Source organism: Pezoporus wallicus, unplaced genomic scaffold (genome assembly GCF_028554395.1).
Source record: "Pezoporus wallicus isolate ANWC-B61680 ecotype Strahan unplaced genomic scaffold, APGP_CSIRO_Pwel_v1 scaffold_6446, whole genome shotgun sequence".
Lineage (NCBI taxonomy): Eukaryota > Metazoa > Chordata > Aves > Psittaciformes > Psittacidae > Pezoporus > Pezoporus wallicus.
The window spans coordinates 275,613-291,368 of record NW_026636264.1 but is presented as its reverse complement, the minus strand read 5'-3'; the positions used below and the strand labels follow the sequence as shown (position 1 = coordinate 291,368).

The window sequence follows — 15,756 nt, the reverse complement described above, 5'->3', positions numbered from 1 at the left end:
AGTTCATATTTTTAAAATACTTCAGAAAATAACACTATTTGTAACTAATTAATTTAAGACACAGTCGTATATATTCTAATCATGCGCAGCTAAGACAAAAGGGGTTTTATTGAGTACAAAGCAAAAACATCTCTACCTGGGCAAGGAAAATGTTATCATAGCACAAAATCGCCTTCTCTTCATATTTGGTGCATCTACCAAACCCATCTTTTTGAGCCCCACTGAACATACACAACACATTTTCCTTCATAGCAACTATGCACAGTCATCCTTCCTTCTGCTTTTAATACTGAAGTCAAAGATAAATTACTCTAACCTATGAAGCTGACATAGAGAGAATTAGGGCTCTGGGTTTGGCTCTTCCATGGAATGGATATTCCAAACATAAAAAGATGCAGTGATCCTTCTACAGTTCAGTACTATCCCCAATACAGAATAAAATCACATTCCTAAAAACTAAAATACTGGCAACAAGGTAAGTCGTATTTATACTGTGTAATTCCAGAAAATTCCTGGGTTGATGCTGTTTATAATATTAGGTGCCTTTGCTTCAATTTCCTCCAATCAGATGGATTTTCCGTAGCATCAGAGCAACACATCTCATAACAACACTCATTAAGTGAGGTCCCAAAAGATCAAAACTACCATCTTCAAAGACTTTTAGTTAAAGGTTGAATTACACTAGCAGACAAGACAGGAGTCTGTGAGATGTATTTAAAGAAGATCTGATCTTAGAAATCTTTTACTGCCTAAAAAGTACAGTTAATTATAAGCATTATATTAATCTTTTGGAAAAATCAGACTCAACTAATCACCCAAAATGTGGGAGAGGGTAGGGAACAACACATTTGCTCAACTGCTTTCGTTGATAAACTGCACACTGTGATGTGTCTCACATGCTTTTTTAACCCACATAATTCCTGTTTCATAAAAACAAGTATGTTGCTTTTATAATTTCCCATTTCTGTGGAATTATAAAAAGAATTTGAGTTGATGAAAACCAGCAAAAAATCTTTTCCAGTTCTGGTCTACTTATGTTAATACACCATTCTGGTTCTACACCACAAAAATATCTAGTTGGGTTTTTGTCTCCTCAACTGAAAGATCAGATACACTGAACAAATTATTTGTTAAAAGCATTTAACTTTAGGAAAAACAGAAGCTACCCCCCATACAGGGCCTTTATATACCTCTTTCCTTCACAAATTTGAAAGAGAAAAGTAGGCAATATCAATTAAAAGGCAAACATCCTTTTACCACATCTTATAGAGTCATTCCTAGTTTTAATGCAAATTAGCTGTTTCAGTAGTTTAAAAAATAAAGACAAAGAGTATTAAATAACCAATCTAGATATTCAAGCTTTGTATTCCCTACAACACAGCTAAAAATTCTGTCGGCAAGACCAGAGCCCAAGTCTGTATTTCGTTGTTTCTTTGTGCTTAGAACTTGCAAGATGAGTATATGTGTACAAGCAGGTAAAAAAGAAAAGGGAACATTTATATAATTGACATTTTCCAATATAAGTAATATGCCAACTAAATAATTATCGGTGCTGGTATAAATATTGCTTTACAGCTATACAACTTCAGGAGTTTTTCTCTGTGTCTCATATTTGACATTTGCTTTATATTAATTCAGAGTCAAAATCAGTTTCATGTAAGTTTAAACCAAATTTGTCTAAATTAATTAGTATACTAAGCAGTGTCACAGACACAGTATTTTAAAGAGCAAATATATGGACTCATCTTTCATCACCATACTGTAGCATGTTACATCTAGAAAAATTATGACAACTTGAATCTTAGGGTCATATTTATCATGAAAGACTCTCCTGATAACTCCCAACAGATGAGTGAACCTCCCTACTGTGGTTTAAGCTGTTACCCAACAAATACTTCTCCAAAATGTAATGTGCTTGCAACAGAATCACCACATCAGAACACGTGCCTGAACACTCCAGTCTGTGTCTCAAGGCGGATTCAGGTCATGATGCCAGAAAGAAATACAGTGGCTGAGACACAGCACATGTTCCTTCTTGCCAACCCTGCTACATGAGCAAGTCAGTTGGATGAAGGAATACCATAACACTATCTTCTCTGTGTTACTTTAGTCCTCTCCTCCCCTGCTTTCTTTTCTGTCACCAATTCATTCTGAAGGTATGTTTTCCCACAACTTTTCTTTCTTTGCTGTAATTTTCAATTCTCACTTTTTCTAGCACAAGTCTTCTGTACACTTTCCTGTTGAATCTATTAACCTTATCATCAATTAATGTTTAAGTATTGTAATTTGCGCTTCAGAAGAGACGGTGCAATTAGAGGGAACAGGAGTGAGTACATCATAGCCATTTCTGGCTCACTGCAGACTCTGGCAAACATCAATTTACATTAAGTGCGGATTTCACAATCAGGTTTGAAAAACCTATTGTAAACACATAATTCCTTAAGCAGTAATGAAGTCCATGTATGTTTACCTATCTCACAGTTAGTTATTAAATTTTCCTACAGTTCAATGTTTTTATAAAGCCTCTCTGCTGTGACATCCAAGGTAGGTGCACTGCAGCCTTCTCTCAACTGGGCACTTCAGGGTCTATTTCCTCTAAGCTGCTTTCCTCTCCCTCTGCCACTCCAAATGTGCTTGTTTGAACTCGAGTACCTCCAAGACCTCTAAATCGTCATCAAATGTGACTGAAACAGTAAAAGGGTACTGGTGACAGTACCCTTAGAGAGGAGACAGGCAGGAAAAGGACAATAGACAGCCATTCAGAGTGGCTCCACAAGTCCCACTCCTTTCAAAAACAAAAATTTGGGTTATAAGATATGCACAGACTTCTCATGCAGAACACACTGTCACATCATACAGTCTAGCTAAAAACTATGTATGTCATGTCAATGTTGGGGAGCTGAGTGAATCACTGAAGACATTCAGTGACACTGGTCCTGTAAATAAGATGCTAAACTGGCAGATAGAGAAGGGAACAAATACCTGAAACATGAAGAAAAGATTTTCATGTCTAATGCAACAGCTTCTAGATTAGCATCATTTTTAAATTTCATTAAACTTTTTCAGGCTGTGGTAACATAAGGAACCAGTTTCTAGAACACTGAAAACCAAATACTACTCCCATTACAAGTTCCTTCTGCATGTCTTAGACTGACATCTCTGTAGCTTTTTGTAGCTTTTAAGCTACAAAAGGTAATTTCTATCTCCTCTCTGCTTCAGCCACTGTAAGATTTAATACTTTTCAACTGCTAGCAATTTTTTGTTAGATAACAGAAGCAAAAGTCAGAAGTATTAGATTCAATCTACGTTTTATGGTGAGCATAGCACGGGTCACATCTTCATGGCAGTTAGCATGGGTTACTTTACCACTTCTCAGCCATGCATAAAAACCCCATATAATTTAGTCAGGTAAGACTCTGGCTGCAGTTTAATGCACGGATGAGGGTAAAAGACCAAGTTCTACTTCTACTGCAAAGACATTAAAAAAAAAATAAAGGCCCCACACTATTAACCTTATCCACCTGCAACAAGAACACTGGCTAAACCACTCGAGGGCAAAGGAATTTTCCAGTGCTCTTCCACAATCTCCAGCCTTGTAATCGAGACAACAGCACAAGGAACCATGTGAGTGGTGACGCAGAGCAAAGGAAGCTCAAAGGGAATACAGCACTAGGAGACGGTATGACAAGAAGAGCTCTGCCATCACTGGTATGAATGCTGGAGTATAGATGAATGAACTAATGAAGCATAGAAAACACTTTGTAGGCAGAATGTGCTCTTGTAAGATCATCTCAAAAGCCACTGTGGCTAACAAACTAAAATTACTGGATATCGCTGTTCACTATACCCACACAATCCGCCAGTACCATAAAATGTCATTTATTACTTTCTAATATTCAGATCTTGAACAAGAATAAGATGCATAAAAGACAAGTGAGTCAGCAGAAATGAAACTTAAATTTGGGTACAAAAATGGAAGTCGTGAAACACAGGACTGCAATGGAAGGGCTTCTTCAACACAGTTCCAGACTGCTCTGTTACAGACTGTAAGTGTACGTGTGTGTTAGGTTTGTGTAGGCACAAACCGCCTCTGACAAAAATTGCCTATTACTGGTTTTGTACTAAGCAAACACAAGAAGAGAAGCAGCAGCCTGAAAGTTCTTGTAAGAGACATGGGGAAGGGCAAGACAAACTTGTAAGAATTTTTAAGAAGTTGGCAGTTTAGCAAACAGTGTGTTGACACAAAGAAGAACTGCTGGGAAAAAAATAGTATTACTCAGCAATTATATTCCTTTTTGGTTTTGCAAAACATATGCTTAAACATGAGTATATGACTCTTGTTAGAATTAAATAGATTTGTCTGACCATAACCACACTGGTCTAAACAATTCCACAGTAAGTACCACGTGCTTCTCCACACTATCTTTACGGAAATATTTTTAAGCACAATCTCACACTACCTATTAAGTGTGAAAGAACTTTTAAAGCAGGTATCCTATACCAGCTGTCCCGCCTCACAGTACTATTCAAGATCACGCATCAGAAATGCACAGGAAAAACCTTATGCCTGGAATTTATCCATCTCGGTGCACATGATTACGATTGGACAGATAATGCCCAACTGCCATCAGAATTTCAGCATCATGGATATAGACACTTCAGTTAATCAGAAGATTTTTAGTTGAAACTAATCGATTCGGGACTGACCTAAATGGCACTGATATAATGTAATTTCTAATAAGCATACATACAGAATAACCTTAAACTAGCTGCTTGGCCAGTCCACAAATACAACTTCTGTGCTGTCCAGAAGCAGAAAAGTTTAGGCCTCTTCTTTCAGTGGGCCTAATCTAGGGCCAGCACTGGATTTATACTGACACAATAGCTAGTGGTCAGCTGCAAGTGAAAATATGTTAGTTAGAATGGCAATAAAACAAGATGGTCCCAGGTCAAGGGTCAACCACACTGACACCTCAACAGTATAACTTAAAATCTAACTACTTCAGAGAATGAAAACTCCTAAAGTCTATGTCCTACGACATCTGGCCACATAAAGGTGCTGGTATACAGCTGATTAATTCAAGAAGTCAGACTTTCCAAGTCCAGACAAAAGGAAGTGATCTCCCATATCACAGAAAACTACTGCTCCAGCAGACCAACACCCCACCTGAGCAATCTCACCGCACGGACTTACAGATGCTCATACAAAGTTCGCATGAGCCACCTCTGAAACTCCTGTTTAAAGCCTCTTTGCAGCAAGATTTATGAAAACCATAAATCAGTTTCCAGTAATATAAAACGTGAGCATTCCCAACTGTTTGACGTTACAAGACATTATAATCCCAATTCAGCAAATTAAAAAACTAGATGACAGAGTGCATCTAGTTTTTTTCCCCTCAAGTATCTCTTCCCCTCCCTCACAGAAACAGATTTGAGAACAAGAACTTTCACTTGGCCATGGAATAGGTAGAAAACAGCACAAATGCAAGATCCTCAGCTATGAATCATCAATACATCTCTTCCATGACGAGTAATAGTAACTTCTATTGACTAAGGGCTATTTCCTTCCTTAAATTCAGCATCCCTCCACCAGTGAATCCACCCCTCTTTAAAAAACCCCGAGAGAACCTTATCACACCTGCTTACGGCTCTAATTTCAAGCGATAGTGTAATGAAAGCGCGATCAGCGGAAGATCGCTCCTATCAGGACGCGGATCGAAGCGAACAAGTCCAATTACAGCCAGCGCGTGGAGCGCGCGCGGCTGAGCAGATCACGCAAGGTGCGAGCACTTTTCCGGGTAACCCGCCCGCTCACAGGCACTGCTCCACCGCAGGAGTGAGGTACGCAGGGAGAAGGGACAGTTACCGAGTGCACAGGGACAAGGAAGCACCCTACGCTAAGAGCAACACACCTGCAACAAGCCACCCGAACTCAAGGCAATGCCCCGGCTCCCGGCACACTTCGGGGAGGAGCTGCGCTCAGCAACCCCGCACTCCTCCCTGTCCCGTTCACAGACAGGACTGCCCCCGGCGCCCAGCCCAACCCGATCCCATCAGCGTCTGCACCAAGGTTGAGCCTCCCAAAGCCGATTAACCCCGCTCCGCTTCCCATCCCCACCCACGGCCACAGCCGCCTCCCCGCTGCTCCGTCCCAGCGCTCCGCTCCGCACCACCCAGCCGCCCACCGGGGCGCTGCGCAAACCCAGCCTCCACACCGCCCTTTCCACCCGCGAGCAGCCGGGAGCGAGCTGCCCCGGCCCCTCACTCACTCCCTCACCATGGTACAGATGGAGGCGATTTTGGAGACTGTCATTAGGATTTCCATCCGCCCAGCGCCATCTTCCGCCCAATCACAGCGCCGAGCCGAACGGAGCCGGGCTGTGCCGGGCGGGAGTAGGAGGGGAAGGGAAGGGAAAGCGAAGGCAGAGCGACGGGGGCCGGGCAGCGCCCGCCCCGGGGCGCGTGCGGCCCCAGCGGCCCCAACGTCCGGGCGCGAGTGTACCGGCCGGCGCCACTGAGGCTCGCTCCGCTCCCCTCCGCCCCGCCCCGCACCACGCCCCGCCCCGCAGCGCAGCGCAGCCCCGCCTCAAGCCGCGCCCGAGCCCCGCCGGGTCACCGGTGGCCTCCCGCCCGCCCCTCCAGCCGCGGCACCGCCCCGGGGCTGGCCACGCCTCCTCGGCGTCTCCCCCGGCGCCGAGCGCGCCCCAACAGGCATGCGCGGAGCCGAGGGGGCGGGGTGGGGGCGCGCCGTGAGCCGTTAGAACGGGCGGGGGCGGTTCGCTGGCTGCCTCAGGCGGGGTCCTGCGCCCCAACATAGCAGGGGGAGGCGGGATGGTTGCCCTCCGCCATCAGCCCTTCCCCTTCCCCATCAGCCCTTCCCCTTCCTTTTCCCTCTTACTAACTCCTGTGGCCTACAGCTGAGGTCTAACAGGTGGGTGCTGGGTGAGGGCATTGGAAGAGGGAGGGAGCGGGGCCTGGTTTTGGTGGGTGCTACTCAACGCAAGTGCTGAGCCGCTTCTAGGGAAGGAGTTCCCTTGTGGCCTGGAGAGGTGAGGAGAGTGAACAGGTTTAACTCGCAACTGAAGAATAAGGCAAATTCAGAAGTAGAAAACTTTTACTTACTAATAATGGCAGGCTCACCTTAGACTTCATGCATCTGAAGAGCCGTTGTCTTCTCAAAGCCCTGAGGTGCCTCCCAGCAGAAGGGGCACATGAAGATGCACACAGCACCTGTGAGTTCTTTATCTCAGTTCCTCTCCAGATGACCAACTGTTTGGTTTCTGTGGGCTGGGATTTGCATACCCTAGTCTCAGACATCTTGGATAATAAAGCTGATCTGTAGAGTTGTCATTTTTTGTATCAGTCACTAGAAGTGTCTGTTTGGGAAGGAGGTGAATCATCCAGATATGCCTATTTGTGCAGACTAACAGAAATCTGGATGAGTCGTTCTAGATGTTCCTACCTGCATTAAAAAAAGCATAAAGCTAGCTAAGATACATCCCCCCTGCCTCTTTTCATATATGGGATATATTTAGCAGATGAAAATGCATTATTAGTAAGAATAATGTTAATGCACATAAGGCCTTGGATCATAAATGCATCCTTTCACTGTAAAAAAAGATAATGTGTGTAATGTCAAATCATGATACTTTCTATCATCTTCAGAAGTAAACAATTTTTAGCAACTAAACTAATTGAAATAGTTACTTCAGCTGAAACATAAAGAACATGACTTCAGGAGTCTTATAACTGAACTCTATTGCAACCTGAAGTATCCTCAAGCAGTTCCTTTACATAATATCTGTGGTCTAGAAGTGTGTATATCAAAAGTATAGTATTTCAGAAAACAAATGCCTCTTGGATGACTACATTCAGAAGCTGTTGCCACAGAAACCATGGGGGAGGACAGCATCAGGGAAATGAGAATAGAAACAAAAGAACTGGATTGGACACTTTACGTGCAAAAAAAGCAGGAATGGGTATTTGGACAGCAAAAAGTGTCACACCTTCAGATATCCAGCAGTTCATGTACTGAAATACAATGCTGCCAAATACGTCTGCAGCACCATTCCTTACAGTATTAAGTAAACATGCCACTCCTGTATGATCCAGAGTGGACAAAGTTGACAGGAAATGACACCAGGAAAATATGACAGCATGTTGTCTCCCCAAAGCAAAAACACAAAAAGCAATTGCACTACTGCAGAAGCTTACACTGTTATCTGGGAGATAATTCAGTTTGGAACCAATTATGTGGCATCAAGTGGAACCGCGCAGGCCATAGACAACAGCAGGAACCTTGAAAGGCACTCGAAAGTCAGAGATTGCCTTCCAGTTTCTTCCTGTCCACAGATTAGAGAAGGAAGGCAAAATATACTTGGTGTGAAGTGCTCTTTCTGTCTGTAGTTCCAAGAGAAAAATCAGGTATTGTGGGGTATCAGACACATTTCAAAGATAGTGGGGGATGTAGGGCTATGCTGGCCTCTGTCTGCCAGGTGTGGGTTAATCATGGCTGGAGACTAAGCAGAGCAGCTGGAAGATGCTAAATTAGTAACCTAGAGTGAGGCTGATTTTTTCCTGCAGTGCCATGTAAACGGAGGTGCTGTGTTAGCAGCAAACTGAACTATCACCATACAGAACAAGGGGAAACGCAGAATCATTTTCAATACTATTGACTGTAAAACCAAGGTAAAATATCAGCAAACGAGTAAGAGAATTGGAAATTATCACTTAATTGTCATCATTAAGACCCTTATGGTGATTGGAATGATTCACAATTAAGTATGCCAGGTATTTGACTAGCTAAAAAAAAACTGGGTGGGTAGGCCGGGATTGTGCATGTGTTTGTGTATGCTTGAGGAGGCAGAGCTTTGAAAACAGTGACTGCAATGCATATAGATCAGCATGGTAACTAACCCTGTCTGAGAAACCATGTCTGTGAGATCTTGTGTCACTGGGGAGAGACAAGATCCACCTAACAAAACGCAAAAAGAGCATCTCTGCCTGCTGGCCAGCCAACCTGGTGAGAACTTTAACTAGGAGCAAGGAAGTCTCTTGATCACAGACCCCAGGTTTTGAGTGAGTTTCAGCCTGCCTGACATCTGCTACAACACAGCACATTGGAATGCAACCAGTCAAGAAGATTTTGAAAAACACCATGGATAACTTCTTGATACTGGCTGAGCCAACCAGGGGTGATTCACAGCTGGATCTGTTCTTCACCAACAAGGAAGAACTGGGGGATGTAATCGATGGCTTGGCTATCAGAGCCTGGCCTGAAGTGAGTGAAGAATGGAGTTCATGATCCTGTGGGGGCAGAAGGAGAGCAGCAGAATACAGAACTTGGTTTTAGGGGAACAGACCAGTTTATTCAGGAAACTGGTAGGTGGTATCCACTGAACAGCAGCTCCAAAGGGTATAGTTGCTCAGGAAAGCTGGCAGGAGAGCACAAGCATCTTAATACAGAGAAAAAGAAATAGATGTATTAGTATTTTCAGCAATGACAAAGCAAAACTCATGTATTGTGAAGAGAAAGAGTGGTTAAATGGGAAATTAATTGCAAGCTGGGGTTATCAAAAGATCTGCATTGTTTAGTAAATTAATCCCTTTCAGATACAGTGTATTTTAATATAGGCATCAGTGGAGTTACTTAAAAATAGAATGAGCAGATCATGTCTGCAGAGATGGGGGTGACAGCAAAAATTAATTCCAGTCTAGTGCTACAATATGAGCAAATAATGGAATCCTTGACTACGTAACCACTGATGTGGCAAGTAGAAAGAGAAATTATTTTCCTTCTACATGTGGCATTGGGGAGATTCTTGTGGTAATACTGCTCTAGCCTCTAGTGCCCTTGTTGTCGACAGAATGTCAAGAAGTTATTTGAGGCTAGAGAAGATTCTTTGCATAGGAAGACTTAAAGTGCACAATCTCTTTGGCTTTTCAAAAAGAGAACTGGAAGGCGGCTACAGTGATTTCTAATCTTTCACAGTAAGAGGCATAACGAGAAAAATGCCTATAAACTGAAATCAGACAAATTCAAATTAGAAATTCTGCACAACTTTTCACAGTGGAAGACATAAATGGTTGGAATATGCCTCCATGAGAAATGGATCAGCCTGTATTTCCTGAGGACTTTGGTTAAAGAATAGATGCTTTTCTCTTAGAAGTATGTTAGTTGAACAGACAGAATTAACTCCCTGCCCTGAAAGTCTCTTAAGAGTTGTGTAGTTGTTATTACACAGTATTCGAATTACCGTAACACCTAGAAACACAAATCAAGAGTCCAAAGCACTTCACCTCTGTCGTGGTTTAAACCCAGTCAGGCAACTCGTTCACTCACCTCCCCCCCCTTCTTCCCTCCCCCTGCTCCCAGAGGGACGGAGAGGAGAATCAAAAGAATTCAACTCCCATGGGTCCTCCTCCAACCCTGCAGACTACCAGCCCTTCCGGGTAACTCTCAGTTACATCCTGGGCATGACGTGCTCTGGTATGGAATACCTCTTTGGTCAGTTTGGGTCAGGTGTCCTGTCTCTGCTTCCTCCTGGCTTCCCCTCTTCCCTGGCAGAGCATGAGGCTCACAAAGTCCTTGGCCAAACCAAAACATCATTGTTATCAGCTCTGTTCCCAAGCCAAAAGTCAAAACACTGCACTGCACCAGCTACCAAGACGGAGAAAAATAACTGCTACTGCTGAACCCAGGACAACCTCCTTAGCCACTACATAAGACTTCAGGAGAAAACCCTATTCTATCTTCTGAAGAACTTATGCTCCAAATGTACAGAGGTATTAAGAGACACAGAGGAGCAAAAAGGAAAATACAGTAAGTGTAAACTGCTGCTGCTCACCCTGTGCCTCTCCTTGTTTCATAATCTTGTGGTTTGGCAGGCACCCAGTTTACTCTAGGGTGTGTGGGTAGGCTGGCTTTAGAAATTGAAGAGTAGGCATGGTACAGGTGTGTTTGTGCCTGTATCATCTATCTGTGACTACAGATGGTTTTGCTGAGTCTGGAGCATGTCAGGTTTTTATTAACATTGCTTGATAACAGAATGGGTCCCGTGAATCTGTTTACCCCTCCACTAACCAGTCAAACTACCCACTGGTTGGACTATTGCTGCTGGATCTGAATGCAGGCATATCACATCTGGTTGGATTAGTATAGAGCATGACTGCAAGATCATAGGACCACAGGGTAATTCGAGTTGGACAGGACCTCTGGATGTCTCTAGTCCCACCTTCTGCTCATAGCAGAGTCAGGTCTGAGGTCAGAACAAGTTGCTTTCTGTGTATTTATCTTTTTACTTGTTCTGGAAATTCTTAAATTTGGATCTAGACATAAAATATCAGGGGATGGAGGAGTGGGGGGTTGGGGAAGGAGAGGGGGGGTATTGGTTCTTGCAAGAAAACTGTCTGAATTCCCCATCTATTTTTATTGATACATAACCCAGTGAAGGTCATCCACCATTCTCACAATAGATTAACCAGCCTAGCTATGGATATGCACTTTACTTTGTGGGCAGCAGGTGTTGCAGGATTTGTGCTATGCAGTAATATATAGTAAGACATAAAAGAAATTTTCCTGAACTTGTATTTCATAATTCCAAGGAAACCTGAAGCTGCATCAGACTATACAAAACTGGAATCTTAACACATTTATGGGGAACAGAAGAGACAAACAGAAAATATAGCTGGAAATTCATGTTATATTAAACTATCTGTACTGATTCACAGATAGTTAAACATCGGTATTAGTAGGTTAATCTCTGTAAATTATGCTGAGGATACGTTTTCAGAAGAGTCGTACATGCTGTCTGGGTGCTGTGACGGGGGTGATGGTGGACTAACTGGATATGGGAGGATCTCAGCAAGTAGTTAAATGAGTTGTACACTTTATTCATGGGTTCAAAAGAAAAAATTCAGTCTTAATTGTAATCATAAGCAAGGCATTAATAAATTATCATCAAACTATAAAACTTAAACTTATGATACTGTAACTGTACAATAGTTGAATTCAGCTGTACAATAGTTGAATATTATTTCATTCCCTAGCACATTTCATCAGTAAATCTGACACTCAAGAGGTGTGAGAAATAATCATTATTAGACCAAATCTGTAAACAGAATAAATTGGGTGAGAGTTCTCTGACAGGGTAGAATTTACACATAATGACTTTTCCCTTACACTCATTTCAGAAGACCAAAGCTTTCTTCAGCAAGGGTGTTGGGTTTTGTTGGTTTGTGCCTTTTTTTTTTTAAGCAGAGGGTAGTATTTGTTTCTTGCAGAGTTCACACACAGGGATATTCTGATATTTTCATTTTCACAGCTCAGCTGATACCAGGCATCTTGCCATACATATATAGCTAGCAAAAACCAAACCTGTTATTACACAAAGGATTACAAGCATCTGAAAAGTTAAAAGAGAAAACACAAAATTTAATGCTACTAAACTGAATACAAATATCTACCAACAGCACTTACTATATACATCAGCTGAGATGTCCAGTGAGACCGTAAAGAATAAGAATTGTGCTGAATTAGGGATTGTGTTAAACATGAATTGCGTTGAAAATAACAGTAGAATGCTAAACAGTTATCCCTGTGTGAGTCTCTAGACTCCTAAAAGCAGGTGGAATTCTAACTTAAAATAAAGTTACAGTTCTTAGGAAAAGAGTCCATTTATAAAAAGGTAATAACTCTTTTGAAAGATATCATTTTATACTACAAAAGAAATGAGTACAGTTTGGGTCTCAGTTATCTCAATATTAAAGGACATGAGCTAGGTATGAGAATAGTAACTGCATGCTTTTTGACATTGTTCTGAACAGAATCTTTTGGAGAAAGAGGGCCACAGGTACATTTAGAAATAAGTTTTTTTTAATATTGAAATAAATACTTTCAATAGTAGAAAGTTTTCTTTAAAAATTAATGGCTTTGATCCTTGACACAGGCACAAGCAAAACCATCATCTCAGTAATTCTGGTTTCTCCTTAGTATGAAAAACTCAGGAGTCAGTGACAGTGCTCTAACACTGACTTGGAAAATCCATTACTAGAGGTGAGAAGTGCAAGGCACTCAGTCTCTATGTTCTTTACCAGAATACCATCAAAGCTTCCCACTGCAGTCAGCAAGACAGTACTTTTTGTGATCTATGCAGCAGTTCTCCAGAAGTAAAATTGGCTGTCATGTAATAACAACACTGACGCACAATATGACAACAGGCAGCCTCCAGGTGAAGACCCTTTGTATCATTACAGTCTCCCCCACTAATCAGTTTCCTACAGTACCAAGATATAAAGGAAGCTGAGGAGGAATATGTAAAACAACAGGCAGATACCTACACAGTGGAAAAAATTATCAGTAAGGGGTATAAAAAACACTGGAAACAGCTTTGTGGAGATAACATGATTGCTAAAGAGCATTTACTGTTAATAGCCTCTGCTTTTCATGACACTAACGGGTGGCTAATTATTTTTGTTTTAATTGAAACATATGTCACAGCCGTATTCTGTGCTTCCACTGATCTAAAGCTATTGTTCAAGTGCATGTTGCAATCTGTTCTCAAACAATGCTCACTTTGTCAGCAATACAGAAGTATAAAGCTTTTGATTTCTTATCTTGGAAGATTTATACCCTGAAAAATGCACAGTTACCCTCTGTACTTGCAGATGGTCAGTTAAATACTCCCATCTGGTTATACTTCTTTTTCTCTGGTTATACTTAGTTTTTTCTTAAAAAACAAAACAAAACAAAAACCAACAAAAAAACAGAAAGACCCAACAAACCCCAAAACAGACAACAAACAACAGGGTACTGCATAAGCAGCACTAGTAATAAAGCTCAGTTACATACAGATTTGTGCCTGTGTCTCTATACTGCAGGAACCCAGGCATCACCTCTTTGTCCCATGTGGCCTCATTTCCTCCTTCCATGTCCCCTACGATTTCATTTCCTCTTCTTCCTCTGCGACACATCTTATTGCCATTTGCCTGTGTTTGTTCTTCTCTGTTTTGCCCCCTCACCTACACAGCCTCCCTCCCTCAGACAAGCTGTGGTTGCCTTGGAGCAGCACATACGCTAATTAGCTCACATTTTGCATTATTTTGCATATTCCATGAAGGATTCCCCAGCATTTCACAAATATTAATGAACTGATAACTGAAAATAACCCTGCTCCATAAATAAGTGCTATTATTTCTATTAAACATATGGGAAAGTTGGTTTAGTTTACCCTTGGTTGGTCATAGCTTGGTCAAGCTTATCCTTTGTTCTCCATTTTGCTTCTCCTTGACTGACCATTAATTTGTTCTTTTGTGGCTGTAGTGATTGTTCAGAGCAGCTGTTGTTGTCTCACTGACAATGGTTGTCAGAACGTAGCCAACTCTCTCATTGCAAGCCTTGTGACATTTTATAGTTCCTTTGCAACCACAATTCCAGGGTTCAGGTGATGAGGATTACTTCAAAAATTCACCTTTTGCTTATTATAACAAGTTTATGGCTCAATAAGGTAGAAAACTGAAAAACACGATGGCAGGACTGAAAATGTTCAAAACAGGGTGAAAATAAAAGCACACTTCTTTTTTTGTTTTGTTTTTTTAATACAACTGTTTTAAAGCATCTGTACCTCAGGTTCATCATTTAAGATACTTGTATGTGTAAGACTACAGGAGCTACAGACTTCTCATTTTGGAAAGCTGGCTGGCCTGCAAAAAGCACGTTACTCAGTGAAGGCTGACATTTTCTGACCACAAACTCAAACTCTGCTAAAGCACTGGGGAAAGAATATATAATTTGACTTATAATCACATGTAAAGTGCTTTGGTGCAGGGAACAGTGTGCTTTTTCCTCTTGTGGTTTCTGTATTTGATTCTTCTTTCCTTTTCTTTCACAAAGAGGCCATGGAGGCAGGACAGGATTTCCTTTTAGCATCCAGAAGATCTGCAGAACTTGAGTAAGACAATAATGTTTACTGAAAGGTTGTTACAATCTGCTCAGTACTTGAGTTTGCAATAACTCTGGTTACTTCATGCATTATTAAAAAGATCATTTTGTAGCAGTATTAAAATCATAAACATTCTACTTTGTCCTTATGTATTCACACAGAAAAACAAATTCAATTTGGCATAGATTGGAGATAAATTTAAATTTGCGCTTACTGGAATTCAGCTAACACTAAGTAGAAAACATTCCTTGAAATAAAACTAGCAATATTTTATATAGCCCTTTCCTTTCAGCAAGGTTCTTTGCCATTTCATAAGCAATTAAAAACAATTATGTTAATGGCTCTGATTAGAATAATTAATAAGAAATGCAAATGGCTACCTCAGATGCCTATACAGTAATACAGTGCCATGGAGTGTTTTATAGAGTAGAGAATGATTCCACCCACATTTTTACTTTATGTTGCTGCATCCATCAGGCATGCTGTCTTTTTAAACTACAGCACCTGATGCTAAGAAGTTGGAATCATAGATTCAAGACCATCTCTGGTGCCTATGGGGGTCTTTAATCCTGCTCAAAGTAGGTTCAGCTAGATCAGGTTGCCATGTTGAGCTTTAAATAGCTCCAAGGATGTGAATTCCACATTCTCTCTGAGCAGCCCAATTGAAGTTTTGACCACTTCTACATTAGAAACATTTTTATTATTTTGAGTCAGAAATTTACCATGTTCTAACTTCTGTCCATTGCTTCTTGTCCTTCTACTGTGCACCCAAGAGGTGTGTGCCTCCGTCTTCTCCTCACCCTCCCATGAAACAGTG

At 41.5% G+C, this 15,756-nt stretch overlaps 1 protein-coding gene across 1 annotated transcript in view; it reads right to left on the bottom strand.

Moving 5' to 3' along the window:
* The window catches only part of USP12 (ubiquitin specific peptidase 12), a 41,222-nt gene extending 34,777 nt beyond the window's left edge, over positions 1-6,445 (bottom strand). Inside the window, exon 1 of the mRNA XM_057399562.1 lies at positions 6,278-6,445. Coding sequence (XP_057255545.1) covers positions 6,278-6,325 — 48 coding nt within the window. The 5' untranslated portion in view covers positions 6,326-6,445. The remainder of the gene's footprint in view (positions 1-6,277) is intronic.
* Positions 6,446-15,756: the final 9,311 nt, after the last annotated feature.